Source organism: Neovison vison, chromosome 8, assembly GCF_020171115.1.
Source record: "Neovison vison isolate M4711 chromosome 8, ASM_NN_V1, whole genome shotgun sequence".
In the NCBI taxonomy this organism is placed as follows: Eukaryota; Metazoa; Chordata; class Mammalia; order Carnivora; family Mustelidae; genus Neogale; species Neogale vison.
The window spans coordinates 46,632,063-46,650,847 of NC_058098.1; the positions used below are offsets into that span (position 1 = coordinate 46,632,063).

The 18,785-nt window shown below is 37.2% G+C and overlaps 1 protein-coding gene across 1 annotated transcript in view; it reads left to right on the forward strand.

The window, feature by feature from the left end:
- XRN2 (5'-3' exoribonuclease 2) overlaps positions 1–18,785 on the forward strand; it is a 91,710-nt gene that overhangs the window by 59,092 nt on the left and 13,833 nt on the right. The window contains exons 21-27 of the mRNA XM_044263554.1: positions 14–97; positions 1,849–1,946; positions 2,971–3,050; positions 4,281–4,337; positions 13,160–13,228; positions 13,326–13,457; positions 14,772–14,899. Coding sequence (XP_044119489.1) covers positions 14–97; positions 1,849–1,946; positions 2,971–3,050; positions 4,281–4,337; positions 13,160–13,228; positions 13,326–13,457; positions 14,772–14,899 — 648 coding nt within the window. The remainder of the gene's footprint in view (positions 1–13; positions 98–1,848; positions 1,947–2,970; positions 3,051–4,280; positions 4,338–13,159; positions 13,229–13,325; positions 13,458–14,771; positions 14,900–18,785) is intronic.

Here is an 18,785-nt window from a genome sequence, read left to right on the forward strand (position 1 = left end):
TTTCTTTCTCCAGGTGTTGCTCTGTTGCCTTTCGTGGACGAGCGAAGGCTGCGAGCTGCTCTAGAAGATGTATACCCAGACCTCACTCCAGAAGAGAGTAAGAACTCTGCTTCCACTTGGTCTCAACATTGAGTCTGTATCTTACAGACATTACATTTCTGTATAGTATTAGACTCTTTTTTCCATTTGTCAAATTTCACATACAGGGGGCATAAACCGTTGGTTTTTACTTCTTCATAAGAAAAGTCAACTTTGCTTCTTAAAATGTATTATCCAAATTGAGTAGTAAATACAGTTGTTTTTTTTTTAACTTACAAGTGTTAGATTTATTAAAAAGCAATACTTTGAGGGGTGCTGGGGTGGCTCAGTCAGTTAAACATCTGACTGTTGATCTCAGCTCAGTTTTTGGTCTCAGTGTTGTGAGTTCAAAGTTCACAGTGGGCTCCATGCTAGTTGTTGAGCCTGCTTTAAAAAAAAAAAAAAAAAAAAAAAAAAAAAAAACCACACACACAAAAACAGCATTTCAGGAATATCCTCTGACTTTCTGATTCCCTTTTTTTTTTTTTTAACATTTATTTATTTATTTTAGAGAGGGCAAGCATGCATGAGCAGGGGTAGGGGAGGAGGGAGAGGAAGAGAGAGAATCCTCAAACAGGCTCTGCCTTGAGTGTGGAGCCCAGTGTGGGGCTCAATCCCAGGACCTTGAGACCATGACCTGAGCCGAAATGCAGAGTCAGCCACTTCACCAACTGTGCCACCTAAGTGCCTGCCCCTTGACTTTTTGATTCTTTTTTTTTTTTTTAAAGATTTTATTTATTTATTTGACAGAGAGATCACAAGTAGGCAGAGAGAGAGAGAGGAGGAAGCAGGCTCCCTGCTGAGCAGAGAGCCCGATGCGGGACTCGATCCCAGGACCCTGAGATCATGACCTGAGCCGAAGGCAGCGGCTTAACCCACTGAGCCACCCAGGCGCCCGACTTTTTGATTCTTACATGACATGCACACACAAAACTAATTTTCCATGCTGTGAGTGTATTAATTTCCTCTCTGTCCCTTCTTTCCTTCATCCCCTCCAATAAGTTAACTTTGTTTAAAAAGCTATGTTGAAATAAAGGCATTTACTTAGTATGCTAACCTGAAATGTTATTGGTATGGAGAGGCATTTAAAATACTGACAGTTAAAAGTGTTGGGAAATTGCAAAGCTAGACTCTATTGGAAAATTTATTTAATACCAGTATAATAAACCTATAGAAATAATTTCTCTGTCAGCCATCCTTAAGAGTAGTCTTTGTTATCAGATGGTGTAATTTGTTTGGGTTTGCTCAGAAAATGGTTATGTATTTCTTACAGTAAGAAATTGAGTTCTATATAAGTTTATCCCTTATTTTACAGTACTATATTGAAATATGTTTTAGTGATAATATTTTCTGATAGTCTTTGATCTTTGAAACCTTAATGTCAAACTTGTTTTTCTTCTACAGAGACCTCACACATTTAGGTCTGTCACTTTTAAATTATTTTTTGTAGGGGCACTCAGCTCTTAAGTGTCTGTCTGCCTTTGGCTCAGGTCACGATCTCAGGGTCCTGGGGTCAAGCCCTGCATTGGGTTCCCTGCTCAGTGGGAAGCCTGCTTCTCCCTCTCCCACTCCCCCTGCTTGTGTTCCCTCTCTCGGTGTGTCTCTGTCTGTCATATAAAAAAAATCTTTAAGAAATAAAAAGTATATTTTATTGTAGACCTTATACTAAAGTTTTTAAAATTTAGATGTTTCTTTTTATTTTATTCTCATAAAAGTTGCTCTTGCAGATATAATTGTTTGATCTTATTTCTTTCCTTATTTTCCCCCCAGCTAAAAGAAACAGTCTTGGAGGTGACATCTTATTTGTGGGCAAACATCACCCACTCCATGACTTCATTTTAGAACTCTACCAGACAGGTTCCACAGAGGTATGATCTCTTTTTCCATCATGAAGTGCTTTTAGACAGTATAATTATTTGGTTAATTCATCAGAAATACATTTGTTAAATTTAGATAAAATAGAAACAAGTGGGGTGCCTGGATGGCTCAGTCAGTTAAGCTTCTGCCTTCAGCTCAGTCAGGATCCTGCGGTCCTGGGATCAAGTTCTACATTGGGCTCCCTGCTCAGCAGAGAGTCTGCTTCTCCCTCTACCGCTTCCCAAAGCTCATGGACACATGCTTGCTCTCTCTCAAAAATAAATAAATAATATCTTTTAAAAAAAGAAAAAGAGGGCACCTGGGTGGCTCAGTGGTTTAAGGCCTCTGCCTTCAGCACAGGTCATGATCCCAGGGTCCTGGGATCAAGCCCCACAGTGGGCTCTCTGCTCAGCAGGGAGCGGGCTTCCTCCTCTCTCTCTCTCTCTGCCTGCCTCTTTGGCTACTTGTGATCTCTGTCAAATAAATAAAATCTTTTAAAAAAAAAGAAAAAGGAAAAGAAGAAAATGTACCATTTTAATCTTTAAAAACCATTTTAAAAGTATATAATTTTGTGGCATTAAATCTATGTACAGTGTTGAGCAGCCATTTACCACTATCCACTTCCAGAACTTACCGTCCCAAATAGAAACTGTTATCCCTTAACAATACATTTCCATTCTCTCCCCTTATTTCTGATAACCTGTCTTCTACTTTCTGTCTCTGAATTTACCTGTTTTTGGAAGTGGAATAAGTGGAATCCTATAATATTTGTCCTCTTGTGTCTGACTTATTTTACTTAGTGTAATGTTTCCAAGGTTCATCCATGTTGTAGCACGTATTAGGGCTTCCTTTTATGACCATAGTATATATACACCGCATTTTCTTTGTCCATTCATCTGTTGATGGAAACTTGGGTTGTTTCCTCCTCCTGGCTTTTAAGTATAATGCTACTCTGAACTTTGGTGTACACATATATGTGTGAATCTCTGCTTTCCATTCTTTTGGGTTTATGATCAGGAATGCATTTTTCCACAGCCAGTGGATGTACCACCTGAACTATGTCATGGGATTCAAGGAAAGTTTTCTTTGGATGAAGAAGCTGTTCTTCCAGATCAGTAAGCATTCATTTGTGCACATTGGGGTGACTGGGAGGAAGTTTAGCTAGCATTTTTTCCTTGTTGCCCAAATGTTTTATTTTCTAGTAATAGTAAGAAAACAAAACAACAGAGAACCTGCTGGACTATAAAAATACTTGGGGTCAGAGCCCACCTCTTCAGCCTAGTAGCTGTATCACTGTGTGCAGGGAGCCCTGGGGGTCCCTAAAGCCCTTACAGGAGATCCATGAGTTCACGGCTATTTTTATAATAATACTAAGATGCTATGATATTATTTGCTTTTCTCATTCTCTTTCTCTCTTGAGTGTACAGTGGAGTTGTCCAGAAGCTGAATGTAGTGTGATAGCTATCTCAAGAGATTGAATCAGAAGCAGATAAGAGAATCCAGCTATTAAGATAGTATTAAGCCAGATATTAAAGAAATTTTCAAAAATGTAAGACAATGACACTTCTTTTTTTTTTTGCTTTGTAAAATAGTTTTTCATTAAAAATGTTATTTATGTTAACATGTAATAGGTTTATTACTGTTATCTTTAAATTAGTATTTTAGAAATTTCTTAGTTTTAATTTTTAATAGGTAAATATTGATACACATAACCAACATAACCAGAAGCTCTTTGAGGTCCTTGATTTTTAGAAATGTTTCAAAGGGGTTCTGAGATCAGTGTTTGGGAATTGCTGGTTGGTGGTATCTTCCTCTTTTGTAGATAATGGGTGGTTTTCCAAAGTGGTTATACTATTTTGTAATCTCAGTGGCAGTTTGTGAGAGATCTTGTTGCTCTACATTCTTGCAAACCCTTGGAATTGATTGTCATGACCTTAATTTCTGTCAGTTTAGTGGATGCTTATTGGCACCTTGTGTCTTATAGATGCATTTCTCTAATTACTAATGAAATTGAATGCCATATGGTATATTTATTATCCATTAGGTTTCCCTCATTTACCAAGTACCTGTTCTGTTCTTCTGTGTCCCTTTCCGATTTGTTTGTATGTATTTGTTTGTATTTGTATTTGTTTGTATTTACAAATTTACAAATTCTGATATGAACCGTTTGCCCATAATAGTTTTCTGTTGAGATTACAAGCAAGGAAGACAGGGTCCTTTTTTTAAAGATGTAATTGGTTGTGTCATTTTTTTGTTGGTACATTTTAATGATTTCTCTTTCCTAAAGCAACGTCTTAATTCCACTTGTCCAAAAGGTTACAGCTTACTCCCTTCTTTCTCTTTAGGATAGTATGTTCTCCTGTCCCCATGTTACGGGATCTGACACAGAACACTGCAATCAGGTAAGTCTACGAAAATTAATGTCCTTTGATCAAAACACAGCTCTGAATTTGCAGATAAGTTTAAGAAGATCCCTGAATCACAAGGAAATGGCAGCTATTATTCCACCAGTGTTTTGAGATTGGAGAGTCCCTGTGTTGCAGACCTCAGAACAGAGCCTCTTGACTTTAAATTATGTATATTGTTAAGGTTACTGATTTAACAAGCTTGCTTCTCTGCTTACTGGTTTCCCCTGACAACCTCTTAATTCTTCCTGGATTAGGAAAGTGGGAGGTAGAAAGTAGGAGTTTCTAAGAGTAGTTTACTATGTAGGAGCAAACAGACCTCTTTACCCCAGAGACCCACACAGCTTCTCTGTGTTATAACAGATTATTTTAATTATATTTACAGGTGTGGCCCTGCAGAGTTTAAAAACAAAACATTACGTACTTTATTTTGTTTGAGATAGAATAAATTTGCGGAAATGTTTACCAATAATTATTATAAACTAAAATTAGATCATTTCTGCTACCTGGAAAAATGTATTTCCTTCCTTCCTTTCTTTCTTTTTTTCTTTCTTTCTTTCTTTTTTCAAATTTTTTAAATTAACATAATGTATTTGTTTCAGGGCACAGGTCTATGATTCATCAGTCTTACACAACACACAGCACTCAACACAGCACACACCCTCCCCAGTGTCCAACACCCAACACCCCATCCTTTCTACCCCCCATATTTAATTTCTTGCATTTCTTCATACAGCATTCTGTATGTGTAAAATATAATGTGACTGTTTAGAATAAAAACCAACACACTTATTACTCATTTGCTTAATTCTTATATGTAATTATAAATCTCGATTGCAGGATTTATGTTACCATTTTCTTCAGTCTTTAGGCAAGACTAAGGAAAACACATCCTAGTAATTCAAGGATTTTGTAAAAGCCTGCTTGCGAAGACTGTTACTGAATCCTTCTCTCTGAGTCATTGTTACTATTTCTCTTACTCTTCAGAAGTATTTTGGATTTTATTTAAATTTATCATTGTAAAGTGTGAGCATATTCATTTTCCTATTAATAGATTTAGGTAGATAGCAACTGCCACTTTAGAGGGGCTTTTGTTTAAAGAAAACTGTCATGAATTTGGAAAATCTTTCTAAATTAGTTGCTTTTATCTTTACACACATTTTTAATTTATCTTTACATGTAATTTGTTCTGGCTCTCTGTCTTTGGGCTCTTCTGTTAAGGGTGGAGTTTAGAATTGTGGGCCATGCTCTTGCACCATCACAAATAGTCTGGTTCAGGTAGATCCAGTGTGGACACTTTATTAACCCATGGGATCTCTCTGCCTTGAAACAGTGCATCAGGCCAGTTAATCCTACCAGTTCTGTCTTTGGATTGTCACATGCTTGCTTATGCTCAGGGGCCTTTCTGCCCAGCCCTGTAGAAGTACTTAACTTTTTTTTTCTACTTAACTTTACAATTAGGACAGAAAGACTTGTCCAAGGGAAGAATTATAAAATTGGCAAATCCTCTAACTTCTGTGTGTATGGTGGTGTTATTGTTGGCTGGTTGGTTCTGAGCCTGAAGAAGGCCTTTGGTATTATTTGGTATCCATTGTGTTCTCCTAAGATTATTAAACTTAACAAGACAAATACCAGATCTAGGTAGAAATTCAGACATATGTTGAAAACTTTATAATAAAATCGATTTGAGTTAATGTCCTAGAGATTTATGAAAGACCACATTAACTTTTACCTTATAAGCTAATTTTCAGTGTTTCCTATGAGGGGTAATGAGGTTGATCCAGTTTATTGCAGTTTTTGTGTGTGTGTTTGGGGGCTTGTTTTTCATCCCAGTCTTGTGTTTGTTTTATAAATGAAAATCTTAGAATGCAGGCTCTGGTTCCAATTGCTGGTTATTTCTATTTTGACTCCTGTCAAAATTTTTTTCCTTTCTCTGTTTGTATGCATCCAGTATTCCATCCCATATTTGAGAAGTTCTTCAAGTTGAGTTTAGGTGGGTTTTCCTACCACATAGCTCTTACCTGTAGTGTTAAAAAGGCATATGATAGAAGTTATTGAAGTGTTTAAGTTCCTAGAAGGACTCTTAGAAAAATACAGTCAGCTGTGACCTAGGAGATCTCCCTCTGCCCCAATTCTGATTACATAAATCAGCCAACATATTAGTAGCTTAATTTTGAATAGAACAGAGCTATCGCCCTTATTTTTCCTGATCCCATTCTTCACCATTTTAAGTTGCTTAGATGTAATATTTTTAGACTAATTCTTTGTTAACTTCAAATATAGGGGCACTTGGGTCGCTCAGTCAGTTAAGCGTCTGCTTTCAGCTCAGGTCATGATCCCATGTCGGGCTCCCTGCTTAGCAGGGAATGTGCTTCTCTTGCTCCCTCTGCCTCTTCCCCTGCTTGTGCTCTTCCCTGTCCTCAAATAAGTAAAATCTTGGAGGGGGGGGACCTTTAAATATATAAAACCTCATATGATCTTAAAATTAAATTTTCTTCCCACTGCAGTGGCACAATTTTCTATTCATCTGGAGTAGAGAGAGAGAGACAGATAGACACACAAACACACATACACACACTCTCTCACCCTTTGTTTTACCTCAGACTCAGCGTTCTGGCCTTCTTTGTCCAGTGCCCCCCATCAGTTCTTGCTGATCTCCCCTTTCTATCCCTGACCGTATTGTTGCTCTGCTCTCTTACACTGTGTGCTTTGGCTTCTCATTCTACCTGAATTCCTGTATCTATACCACTGTTCTGGATTTTCTTTTTCCCAGTTGTTGTTTGTTTCTGGCTCTTCCCAGTGAGCCTGTGTTTTAGGGGTTTTTGTTTTTTTGTGTTTTTTTTTGTTTTGTTTTGTTTTGTTTCCTTTATTTTGAGTTTCTTCTGAATTACTGTAATGATCTCCCAGCTAATTTATTTGATTCTACCTTCCCACTGAATCTACTGGCATATGCTATGAGGCTTATCTTTGTTAAACACTGCCGCTCCTCAGAAATCTTCGCTCTGTATTGTCATTGGAATTATACTTCTTTGCTTTTTGAAGGCCTGTCCTGGTTTGGCAGAGCTATGGCTCTGTGCCTGAATCCCCACAGTTCCTCAATGACACCTGCCTCCTCCTTCAATGCAGGCTCTTCCCATGAGTATCCCATTGACTTTTGTGCCTTCCTTACATTGTTTGGAATGTTCGTTCCTTTATATCCTATCTTTCATAGCTTTTCTTCTCTTCTGAAATGTAATCTGAAATTTACTTAGTCTTATATGTTATTTTTATCAGTAGCACTGTTAAGATTTTGGTTGTTTTGGTTTTGGTTTTGGTTTTTTTTTCTCCTAGCACCTGGCATAGTTCTAAACTTGTGTAAAAGCCCTGGTGTTCATGGTGTTCATAGTGTCAAAGCCCAGTGTGCCATCGTCTTCCAGCAACGCTTATTCCTTCAGAGGAGTGTTTCTCAGACTTTCTATGAATCAGGCAAGGGGTAGAATGTTTTATTTCTTCAAGGAGGTTTTCTAAAAATGTGAATTTTTAATGTAACCATTACTGAAGTATTTGTAAGACTCATGGTTGGCAAGCAGATAACTTGAAATCAGAAACCTAGAGGAAGGGGAATATATAGAGTCAGTCACAGATTTGATGGTGAAAGCTCTTGGGAGGGCTTAATTTCCACTGCCTGGTTAGCCTCCTCTGATAGAATGTCAGAAAAGATATCTTAAGTCCTATAAACTTAAGTGCTTTAAAATGTCAAGTATATGAATCATGAAGTTTTTTTTACAAGAACAGTTTGCATTGGTATGCTGATTTAGCATTAATTAAGGAATGTCAGGGGAAGGTAGAGTAAAAATATGTAACTTGATATTTGGAGTTTTCTGCTATCTTTGTGAAGTGTGCTAGCACTCAAGCAGTAATAGTACTTAAAATAGCATTTCTAAGGCTAATTCTTAAAGTGAATTGAGTTGGAAAGGGGTGTTGTACATTCCATTCCCTTTCTGTTGAGACTTTGCTATAGTATTTTCTTCTTACTAATGGTGTCTAAAGTGCTACTTGTAATACAAATAAAAGCACTGCTCAGTTTTGTTATTTTCAACCATGCTTAGGTTTATAGTTTTTATATTCTGTCCTTAATGTGCTTGTGATGACAATTAGGTGATTAAAGTAACAGGGAGGTTCCCTACCAATGGAAGGATCCATTATGCTACTCCTGGACATGATGGTCTGGTAGATAGAAGCCTAGGCTTTGTAAGTCAGCTCTGTGCCACCTGGAAGAAGTAGTGAAAAACACTTGTGTTTACAGAGTTAGATGAGCAGTACACATCTAAACACAGTTCTCTTACCTCAGAAGGGCCACCTGTTGAATCTATAAGCTGTTCTGTTAGCTCATTTCCTCCCTGAAGGTGCTTTTGTGTTATCTCAGTGTTACTGCTTTCTCTCCCCTGACTAGCTCCACAGTTAAGCTCTTTTGTTTCTGGTGGTAGAAATTGTCAAAGATTAATCTTGTTTTTCTTCTTTATTATTCTATTTTTATTTATGTATTTTATTATAATAACATCATTTTTGTTATTTTAGTTTTTCTGTTTATAAGAATTTTAATTACATAAACCTGAAAAAAATGAAGGAACTTTGAAAGGTTGGGTCTCAATAAAGTTCCCCTTTGGGACTTTGATTAATGGGCTCCTGCCTGGTTTATGTGTTTCAGGTTTTGTTTTTTGTCTTCTTTTTTTTTTTTTTTAAGATTTTTATTTATTTATTTGACAGAGATCATAAGTTAGGCAGAAAGGCAGGCAGAGAGAGGGGGAAGCAGGCTCCCCACCGAGCAGAGAGCCTGATGCGGGGCTCAATCCCAGGACCCTGAGATCATGACCTGAGCCAAAGGCAGAGGCCCATCCCACTGAGCCACCCAGGCGTCCCTGTATTTTCTGTTTTTGGAGAGGTTTGTTTAAGTTGTGGCGAGTGTTTCACGTTGGAAAAGTACAGTTGAGTTGTACTTTACTTTTGTTTTATTTTCTAAAAATATAATAGTTCTTAGTATATATTTTTGGGAACAAATTACTAAGAAAAACCCACCCTGAACCAATGAAAGCTTAACTCATTTTAGGAGAGAATAAGTCTTCAAATTGTTCTCCAAGATCCAAGGGAAAAGAATGCTTTAATCTTTGAGATCAAAAAATAGCATCACTTATCTCTTCAGTAGGGACCTCCAATCTTATTTTTAGATGCTCCTTTCCCGTCTCCTAATAGTTTGTTTCCTATGAAGTATATAGATCACTCTGTTGAGTTTGGTTCTGAGGGTAAGTAGGGGAGATGTTGGAGATTTTTTTTCCCATTATCTTGGAAATTTTTTCCCTTTTAGAACATGACCATGAATGATGGAATTTTTAAAGCAGTTTTATTGAGGGACAGTTGACAGTAAACTGCACCTATTTCATAAATAAATGGGTTTGTTTTCTCAAACACTGGTTTCGGCTGTCTTATTATGTTTCTTGTAACCATTATCCTTCAGGAGAGATTATCCCTGTAAACCTGGGGTTTTCTACTCTGCCTGGGAACTCGTTACCTTGACTGTTTCTTTCATTTAGTTTCCATTTTTCTGTATATCACTTGCAGATCTTCATCTCAAGCCCTCACCTGAATGTGATCTTCATTCTAGTTCCAGCCCTGCCATTTCTTTTGCCTGCCCAGCATTTGCACCTCCAGCGCCTATTGAAGGCCCTTACCTAGACTGTGTCGATGATCTTTTGGTTCTCTCTTACACACTGTTGCCAGGAATTTCTTTTTGAGTTGCATTCCTGATCATATTTACTCCCTGACTGACTACCTGAAGTGATTTCACATTGTGGTCAGAACAGGCTCTCAATGACATTAACCCAGTTTGGCCAGCCTATGTTCCTGCTCACCTCTGTTCACAAACTTGCTTGCTCCAATCTAGCTCTTCTCAGCTGAGGTTTCACTTGGGAGTTAAGGCTTGAGACACTGGGATGCCTGGGTGGCTCAGTTGAGTGACCAGCTCTTGATCTCAGCTTAGATCTGGATCTCAGGGTCATGAGTTCGTCTCCTGATCTCAGGATCATGAGTTCGTCTCCTGTGTTTTGCTCCACGCCTCGTTCCATGCCCAACTCTACTTAAATTTAAAAAGAAAAAAAGTCCTGGATGCCTGGGCAGCTCAGTCAGTTGAGCATCTGCCTTCTGCTCAGCTCACAATCCTGGAAGTCCCAGGATCGGGTCCTGTATCAGGCTGCCGGCTCAGCGGGGAGTCTGCTTCTCCCTCTAACCTTGCCTCCTTTGTGCCCTCTCTCTCTCAAATATATAAAATCTTTACATAAATAAATAGATAAATGATTTCTAAAAGGCCCTCAGGCCAGTTCTCAAACTTAAAGCATTCATTTCATGTAACCAGTCAGTTTGTGTCTTATTCCTTTAGAATGGGACTAGTTATATGTCTTTCTTGGGAGAATTGAGGATGTAATCACTTAGATCATTTGTATAGGGATGGCTTCTCTCCCAGATCCCTATTGAGAAGGCTGCTCCAATTAAACTGAGCTATTCCTTTGGAAGCTCTTTCCATGTCTTGGTTACATTTATTTCTTCCCATTCTGTAACCAATCCTGTCCCACTTTATATCATGGCCTCTTGGATGATGTTTTCCTTGGTCCCAGGTGAAAGAATCCTCTTCCCTCTCCCGCTTGCACACATGCTTTTATCCCATATTAACAAAGACATGAGTGGAAGGTATGTGTACACACATCCTTTGACTCAGCATCTTTTCTGTGTCTGTTGTTGCCTTTTCCACTTTCTTATGAAAATGTTATTAAATATTTCCTATTTCCTTTATCAGAAGGGGAGGCAAGCTTGATGCCTGGCCAGGATTTGTACCCCCACACCCACCCTGAGACTGTATGCTGTGGGAACTCTTTAAGTTTGTTTGGTAAACTACTAAAAAGCTCTGCTGACACAAAGATAACTGCTTTGAGACATTCTGGTTGCAAGTCTTGCTTTTTATTACTGATTTTCTCTCTTTACTTTGTATCTGGAAGGCCCTAACGAACCTCTATACTTAACTACCATTTTCTCTGTCATCCTCTTAAACCTGTAACACTGCCCTAAGCCACTTTGCCCAGTAGAGAACATTTGAGATAAAGACAGTTGCCAGTGAAGAGTGAATTGTAAGAGGAATTGATTCAGTAAATGAAGTATTGTTTAGCTACTCTTGAGATCAGCATTTTTATTATAAATGAAGTTATTTTTGTGTACTTAAAATGTAGTTAAATCCCAGTGCTACAAAAGTAGGTCCTAATAATTTAAAGTGGCAATATTTGAAGAGAAAAAATTAGCTATCTAAAATGTCAACCAATTCAATAAAACCTTCTTGAGTAGAAACGTTTTTCTGCCTCACATTGAGGTCTTTTATCCATTTCAAGTTTATCTTTGTGTATGGTGTAAGAGAATGGTCGAGTTTCATTCTTCAATACATAGCTGTCCAGTTTCCCAGCACCAATTATTGAAGAGACTGTCTTTTTTCCACTGGATATCTTTTCCTTCTTTGTTAAAGATTATTTGACCATAGAGTTGTAGGTCCCCATCTGGACTCTCGAGTAAAACCATTTTCAAGTGTAATCATGGAGGAATTTTAGAAAATAAAAAGCACAAAGAAGGAAAGGAGATAATTATACAGAGCATTATCACTGATTACTTTTTTGAATATATGCCTAGGCTGTTGTATACGTATTGAAATGTCAATTGAGGATTCCATTTTTGTGGAGAACCATAGTTTCTTTAACCAGTCCACTATTAAATCCCACACTTAGGTTTTAGTTTTTCAGCATGAATACAAATGTCTTGAGCATCCTTAGGTGTAAACCTTTGAGTACAGATCCAGAATCCTAGAAGAGGCATTGCTATATCAAAAGGAAAACTTAAATATTTACCAGCTTTCGGGACATGCAAACCCCACCAGAAAGGAAGCTTGATCCAGCTTATACTGAACAGTCTGAGTGTACAGATTTATAAAATACAATAAGCCTTTTGTGTAGTTTTCAAATTGTGACTGTTCCTGATACAAGGGAAGCATTAAGAGAGCATGATAGAGGGCTCCAACTGGGAAATTTAACGTTTTTCCCCATAGATTATTTGTGTTCACTTTCTGATTTTGTGAGTATTTCTAGTGGCATTTGCATCTTTTCTTTCTTGCCACAAGAAGTAATTTTCCCTAAGATGCTGGAGGGTAAGTCTTTGCCCCACACTAAACAAAATGAAAGGTATTTCTTTTAGGGATGCCTGGGTGGGTCAGTGGGTTGAGCCTCTGCCTTCAGCTCAGGTCATGATCTCAGGGTCCTGGGATCGAGCCCCACATCGGGCTCTCTGCTCAGCAGGGAGCCTGCTTCCCCTTCTCTCTCTGCCTGCCTCTCTGCTTACTTGTGATGTCTCTCTCTGTGTCAAGTAAATAAATAAAGTCTTTAAAAAAAAAAAAAAAGGTATTTCTTTTATTGTCTTTTTGTTGTTTGTAAACCTCTTCCCCCTGTCTCCAGTATCCTGTTGGAATTGCTCAAGATTTGAAGCAGTGTCTGTTTCTTCTCTCTGATCACCCACAGTTAGCTAGAGCATGGCTTTTCCCACAGAGAAATTTACATGTAGGCTATGTACTAGGGATTAGCAGCAGTTTGGTGAAAAAGATACTTAGCTCTTTGGTGAAACTATTGATTAAAATAATTTTTGGAGAGAAGACTTTTGAATTTTAGTTACTCTTTTTAAACGTGAAAAATACGTCAGTTTACATAATAGTTGAGCCAAGGGAATATAATGAAGTCATTAAATTGTATGTTGCTCTCTCCTAGTATTAATTTTAAAGACCCACAGTTTGCTGAAGACTACATTTTTAAAGCTGTAATGCTTCCAGGAGCAAGGTAACAATAATGCGGTTATAAAATATGAACTATCTCATTTTATTTTGCATGAACAGTGTTTATTCCAGTACTAAATATTGTATTTTCAAATGGTCAGAAAACCAGCACCAGTACTGAAACCTAGTGACTGGGAAAAGTCCAGCAATGGACGGCAGTGGAAGCCCCAGCTTGGTTTTAATCGGGACCGGCGGCCTGTCCACCTGGATCAGGCTGCATTTAGGACTTTGGGGTGAGTAATAGGTTGCTATCCTTTGTATGTTTTGCTTTTTTTGAGTCATTCACAAGGATTAAGTTAGTATTTATCCTACAAATATTTAAGAGACCATTAATTGAAACTACTTGGCAAATATTTTAATGACTTTGATACTCTCATGCTCTTCATTTTTAAAATTCACTTTTGTTTCTTTGGTTTATGCTTTATGTGTCATTTGAGAATTCTGTTATTTTTTCTTAAAAGGTTCTCCTGTCTTTGACAGATCTTTCAAAGGAATAAAACATTCTCTTTACCTTCAAGAAAGTTTTAGCTGAATTAATGTATGGCAGAATCTGTTTAAATGTTAATCAAGGGATGCCTGGGTGTTTCAGTCAGTTAAGCGTCTGCCTTCAGCTCTGGTCATGATCCCAGGGGACTGAACCCCCCATCAGGCTCCCTGCTCAGCAGGAAGCCTGCTTCTCCTCTTCCACTCCCCTTGCTTGTATTCCCTCTCTGTCTTTCTCTGTCAAATAAATAAATAAAATCTTTTAAAAAAATAAAGTGTTAATACATTACAATATATGATGCATAGTATATAACAAGTACATAATAAAGTATATGATCAGTACATGAAGATAACTCAACTTTGATCCATATTCCTACTTCTTGGAGTTTATCTTGAGAAAATAATTTTAGAGGGGCATAAAGTTATATGCCCAAATCTATAGTGCATTATTAATAATAGTAGTACTAAATGAGAGGAATAATTTAATAAAATGAGACATCACCATAGTGAAGTACTCAATAGGTATACATCCTATAATTATGAAGACAACGAAAAATATAGGGAAATGTTTCATAGAATTGAAAACGGCAAGTTATAGAACAGATGTATATGTAGTGATAGCAATAGCATGGGTCCTTGAGGGCAAAATTTAAATATGATACAAAAAAGAAAAGTAGACTCCCTCTTTACATGAAGTAATTAATAATTAATTATCAGTTAAGAATCTTGGTGTGGCAAACAAACATACGCTATCACCCTTACCATTGGTACTATTTTGAACTTTGTTAATCATAAATCTTTTTTTTAATTTTTTTATTTTTTATAAACATATAATATATTTTTATCCCCAGGGGTACAGGTCTGTGAATCGCCAGGTTTACACACTTCACAGCACTCACCATAGCACATACCCTCCCCAATAATTATAAATCTTTTAAGTTTGTATTATTTTTATCAGATCTAGTAGTAAAGGGACAACTACTAGCATTTATTTAATTTATATCAGCTGTCATGTAATGAATCTGTCTATAAATTTTTTTCTGGTTGGTGGGATCCTTTTACAGCCATGTTATGCCAAGAGGCTCAGGGGCTGGCATTTATGGAAATGCTGCACCACCACCTGCAACTTATCAAGGGAACTTATACAGGCCGCTGTTGAGAGGACAAGCCCAGATTCCAAAACTTATGTCAAGTAAGTTTTTACAAATTGATATTTGACATGCTAAATGAAATATTACAGCAAAGGTTGGTTTCTAATCTCATTGCTAGAAAAATGTATTTTATCAGGGCAGAGATAGTGGACTATAAAAACATATAATTTAGAAGAATTATAAGGGAATGTAAAGTTTTTCAGATACTTTTATTTTGGCTGTATCTAATTAATTGAATAATATGAATTGGATTTCTTACTTTCATCTATAAAAATGCCACAGTGAACCTGTGCAGAAGGTGGTGTGTGGAGTGAATTGCTTTTTACTCCATTAATACAAGTACTGGGGCAGTTAAATCCGGTGCAGTAGATATGGAATTGCAACCTCTTAATCAACTGAAAGACACCAGTATCTCCCTTTCATGATGCACATTGTATATTGTGATGCATGTTAAAATAAAGCCAGGTATTGGTTTAGGTAGGAATACTCCTTTAATTTCGTGGTTCTCTGAAAATCTTGGCCTTTCCCTGAACCCTTGTAACCTGTTTTGTGGATAGAAGTGGTTCAGAAATGTTACCCATTGAAAATAATTACATGGCATTTGGATTATATTGGAAAAGGAGAAGAAGGAGTTAAATGTTAGGCTTTTTATAGATTTTGTATTAATTTTAAATTGTGTCCCCATTTTGTTATTTTTTGAGCTTTGTGGCTGTGTTCAAGTCATGTGCCAGGTTCTAAAAACCATCTTCTTCATAAAGCCTTTGCTTCTCCATTCCTGATTATCTGGTTGTTGCCCAACCAAACTGGGACAGCATGGTGATGGGAAAGACATGACATGTGACTGTGGCAAGATGCTAAACCTTTGTTAAATCTAAGTGTTATTTTATTAAGTTTCTTTCTGATTGTTGGAAATATTTCATGCAAATTAAATTAACAAAAACAGGGGGCTGCTCTGAGAAATCTTTTTAAACCAAAGTTGTAGTTGTCAAAGAAATACAGATTAATGTGAAGATTGTTGGGAAGTATTTATCCTATGTGCCTACCACTGATTTCATGCTAATTAAGTTACAGGCCCACTTTGTTTTTTTTTTTTTTTTTTTTTTTTTCTAAATACTACCCAGATTTTCCTGGTACAGTATCCAGGAAGAAATTGGTTCTGAAGGTCTCATTCTGTCTTAGAGCTCTCTCTTTTCAGTGTATTCTCTCAGCCTATCTCTGTCTCTCTCTCTCTCTCTCTCTGTGGCTTTATGACATTGAATGGAACAATATTAAGACTACATGACAACTATGGAGTTCAGAGGTTTTATTCTATTTAGTGAAACACAGAAAGAGCACAGAGTTTAATGGGCCTTGTGGGGATCTGCTTATGTGGTAGTTTACTTAGCTGCTTTCCCCCTAAGATTTAGCAAATGACATTTCTGAATATTTCCATATATATATCAAGCTATGCCACATTCAACAGAGAAGTCTTATTACTTTGGAAGAGTCACCTATGCCCTGACATTTTACTAGTAAATGGTGAAAGCATATTCAGCTTTTGATAAAGCCAGCTGTTTATTGACATATTTCTTTTTAGTTCCTTTTTTTTATGACTCTTCACCATGTACTTCTATCCATAATGGTACCATAGCTTCCAACTCGGAAGAAAAAAATGAGATGCAGAGTTCTAGAACCAAGTATACTCTCTATGGCTTAGGTTAGCTGGTATTTCTCAAAATGATGGTTATGAGGCATTTCTGAGGTTGTTCCATTTAGTAAACTTTGAGAAATTTGGAGAGAGATTTGATCAGCAAAGGTGAAAGCATGTGTTCTCCATTATGTACCTTCCTTTCATTTCATGTTTCCTAAGGCCCAGTCTCTGGACCTGCTGTCACCATAATCCAGATTATCACCCAGACAACTACTTAAAACCTTTTAAAATCTTTTTTTTCCACTTAAATTGATTGACTTTAAATATAAGATTATATCAAAAGTATACGACATTGTATTTTTTCAGATATACATAAAAATAAGTACGTAATTATGAAGATAAAATGTTTGTTCACAGTCCCCAGAAACTGATCTTATATACCACCCGTGCTATGCATACCACACTTTTGGAAATATTCCCTAGATCTTCTAGGGAATCATAGACCTATATGGGAATCCATAAAAACCATGGACTGCCTTCACAGAAAATAAGTCACTCACTCAGTATGGTGTTCATGTAAATCCAAGTGCTTCATTCTCAGGTCCCCTTTCATCCTGCAGGATCCATCTCCAACAGTAAGAGTAAGAAGAAAGTCAGGAAGGTCTTTTATTTATCAAGGTCACATCAGAGGTAAAGAATTTCATGTCTTTCACGGCCTGTAATTTTTTATAGTTCTTAAGTTTGTCATCTTCATCAACAGTCAGCTCTTACCAGATTAGCATCTGTGCATTTTATTTCAAATAGTAGGGTCACCTCTCCCTTTTTATTACCTTGAGTCTCTCATTTGCCATTGTTACTGGTCTTATGAGTGACTTTAATTAGAATCTATTTCATTCAGAGTCTCTATTTTAATTATATCATTAAAAATAGGGAATATGTTTTGTAAAGTAGGGATTGATTTAGGGCAAGAAATGAGTGTCCCTCTCTGCCTGGTGACTTGTGTAATGCTGGGACTTTCAAAGGGAATGGGAATGGTAGGAATGAAAAAGTTTATGGGAAAAAATCAGCAAGAATGTGCTATTCAAACTGAGCCCACTGAGGGGAATTTGGGCTACTCTGGCTTGATGGGGGAAAAAAAAGAGTTTAAAGTATATGGCAAAAAGTCAGGTGGTATTAAGCTTAGAATAACTGGGGGCGCTTGGGTGTCTCAATTCAGCGTTTGCCTTTGGCTCAGGTCATGATCCCAGGGTCCTGGGATCAAGCCCCTCATTGGGCTCTCCCTCTCCCACTGCTTATATTCCCTCTCTTGCTGTCTCTCTTGTCAAATAAAAAAATAAAATCTTAAAAAAAAGAAAAGCTTAGAATAACTAGTACAAAATTCTGGGAGCATAAATGGGAACCAATTATGAGGGTGGGAAAGCTGATTTTTTTTTCCCTCCATACTTTTAGTGACATTTTAAATGGATTTTAACCGTAATACATGGTAATTAAAGGAAACATGACAGATAATAAAATATAAACACCCGTAATCCCACGGTCCTGCAATAAATTAGCAGTTTCTTTCATTATATTTTTATATGCAATTTTTGAAAATTGGATTATTATACATGTATCTTCATATGCTTTTTTATTACAATGTAACATAAAGTTCTGAGTCATAAGTGTGAAGTTTGATTAATTTCTATGAAATGAATACATTCATGTAACCACTACTTTGATCAAAAAGTAGAAAGTGACCAGTCTCCAGAAGGCCCCCATTATGTTCTTTCCCAGGTGCCACTCCAGCCCACTAAAGTAATTATTTTCCTGACTTCAGTGTCATAGATTTGTTTCATCTGTTTGTTTAATGGACTCTTAACACAATTGACCTTTTTGAAAATTTGCCCTCTTTTGTTCCATATTTTTGTTTCTGAGATTTATCTGCATTGTTTCTGCAGCAGTTCGTTCATTCTCACGCTTCCCCTGCTCCATCAGTGACTGTGTTGTCATTTCTCTCTCTTCGGGATAGTGTTTGGGTTGGTTCCCGGTTTGGGGCTTCTGGAGTAGTACTGCTATGAAATTCCTGTGTCTTTGAGCACACATAAGTAAACATCTCTGATGGGTAGGTATGTACAAGTAGTGGAATTGCAAGGCTACGTGCACGTTCAGGTCACATGCATATTCAGCTCTTGTGAATAAAAATACCAAACACATTTCCCAAGTTAAATTCAGTTTATACCATTTTACATTCCTTTAGCAGTGCAAGGAAGGTCCAGTTGCTCCACATTCTTACCAGCCCTTGGTATTGTCAGTCTTTA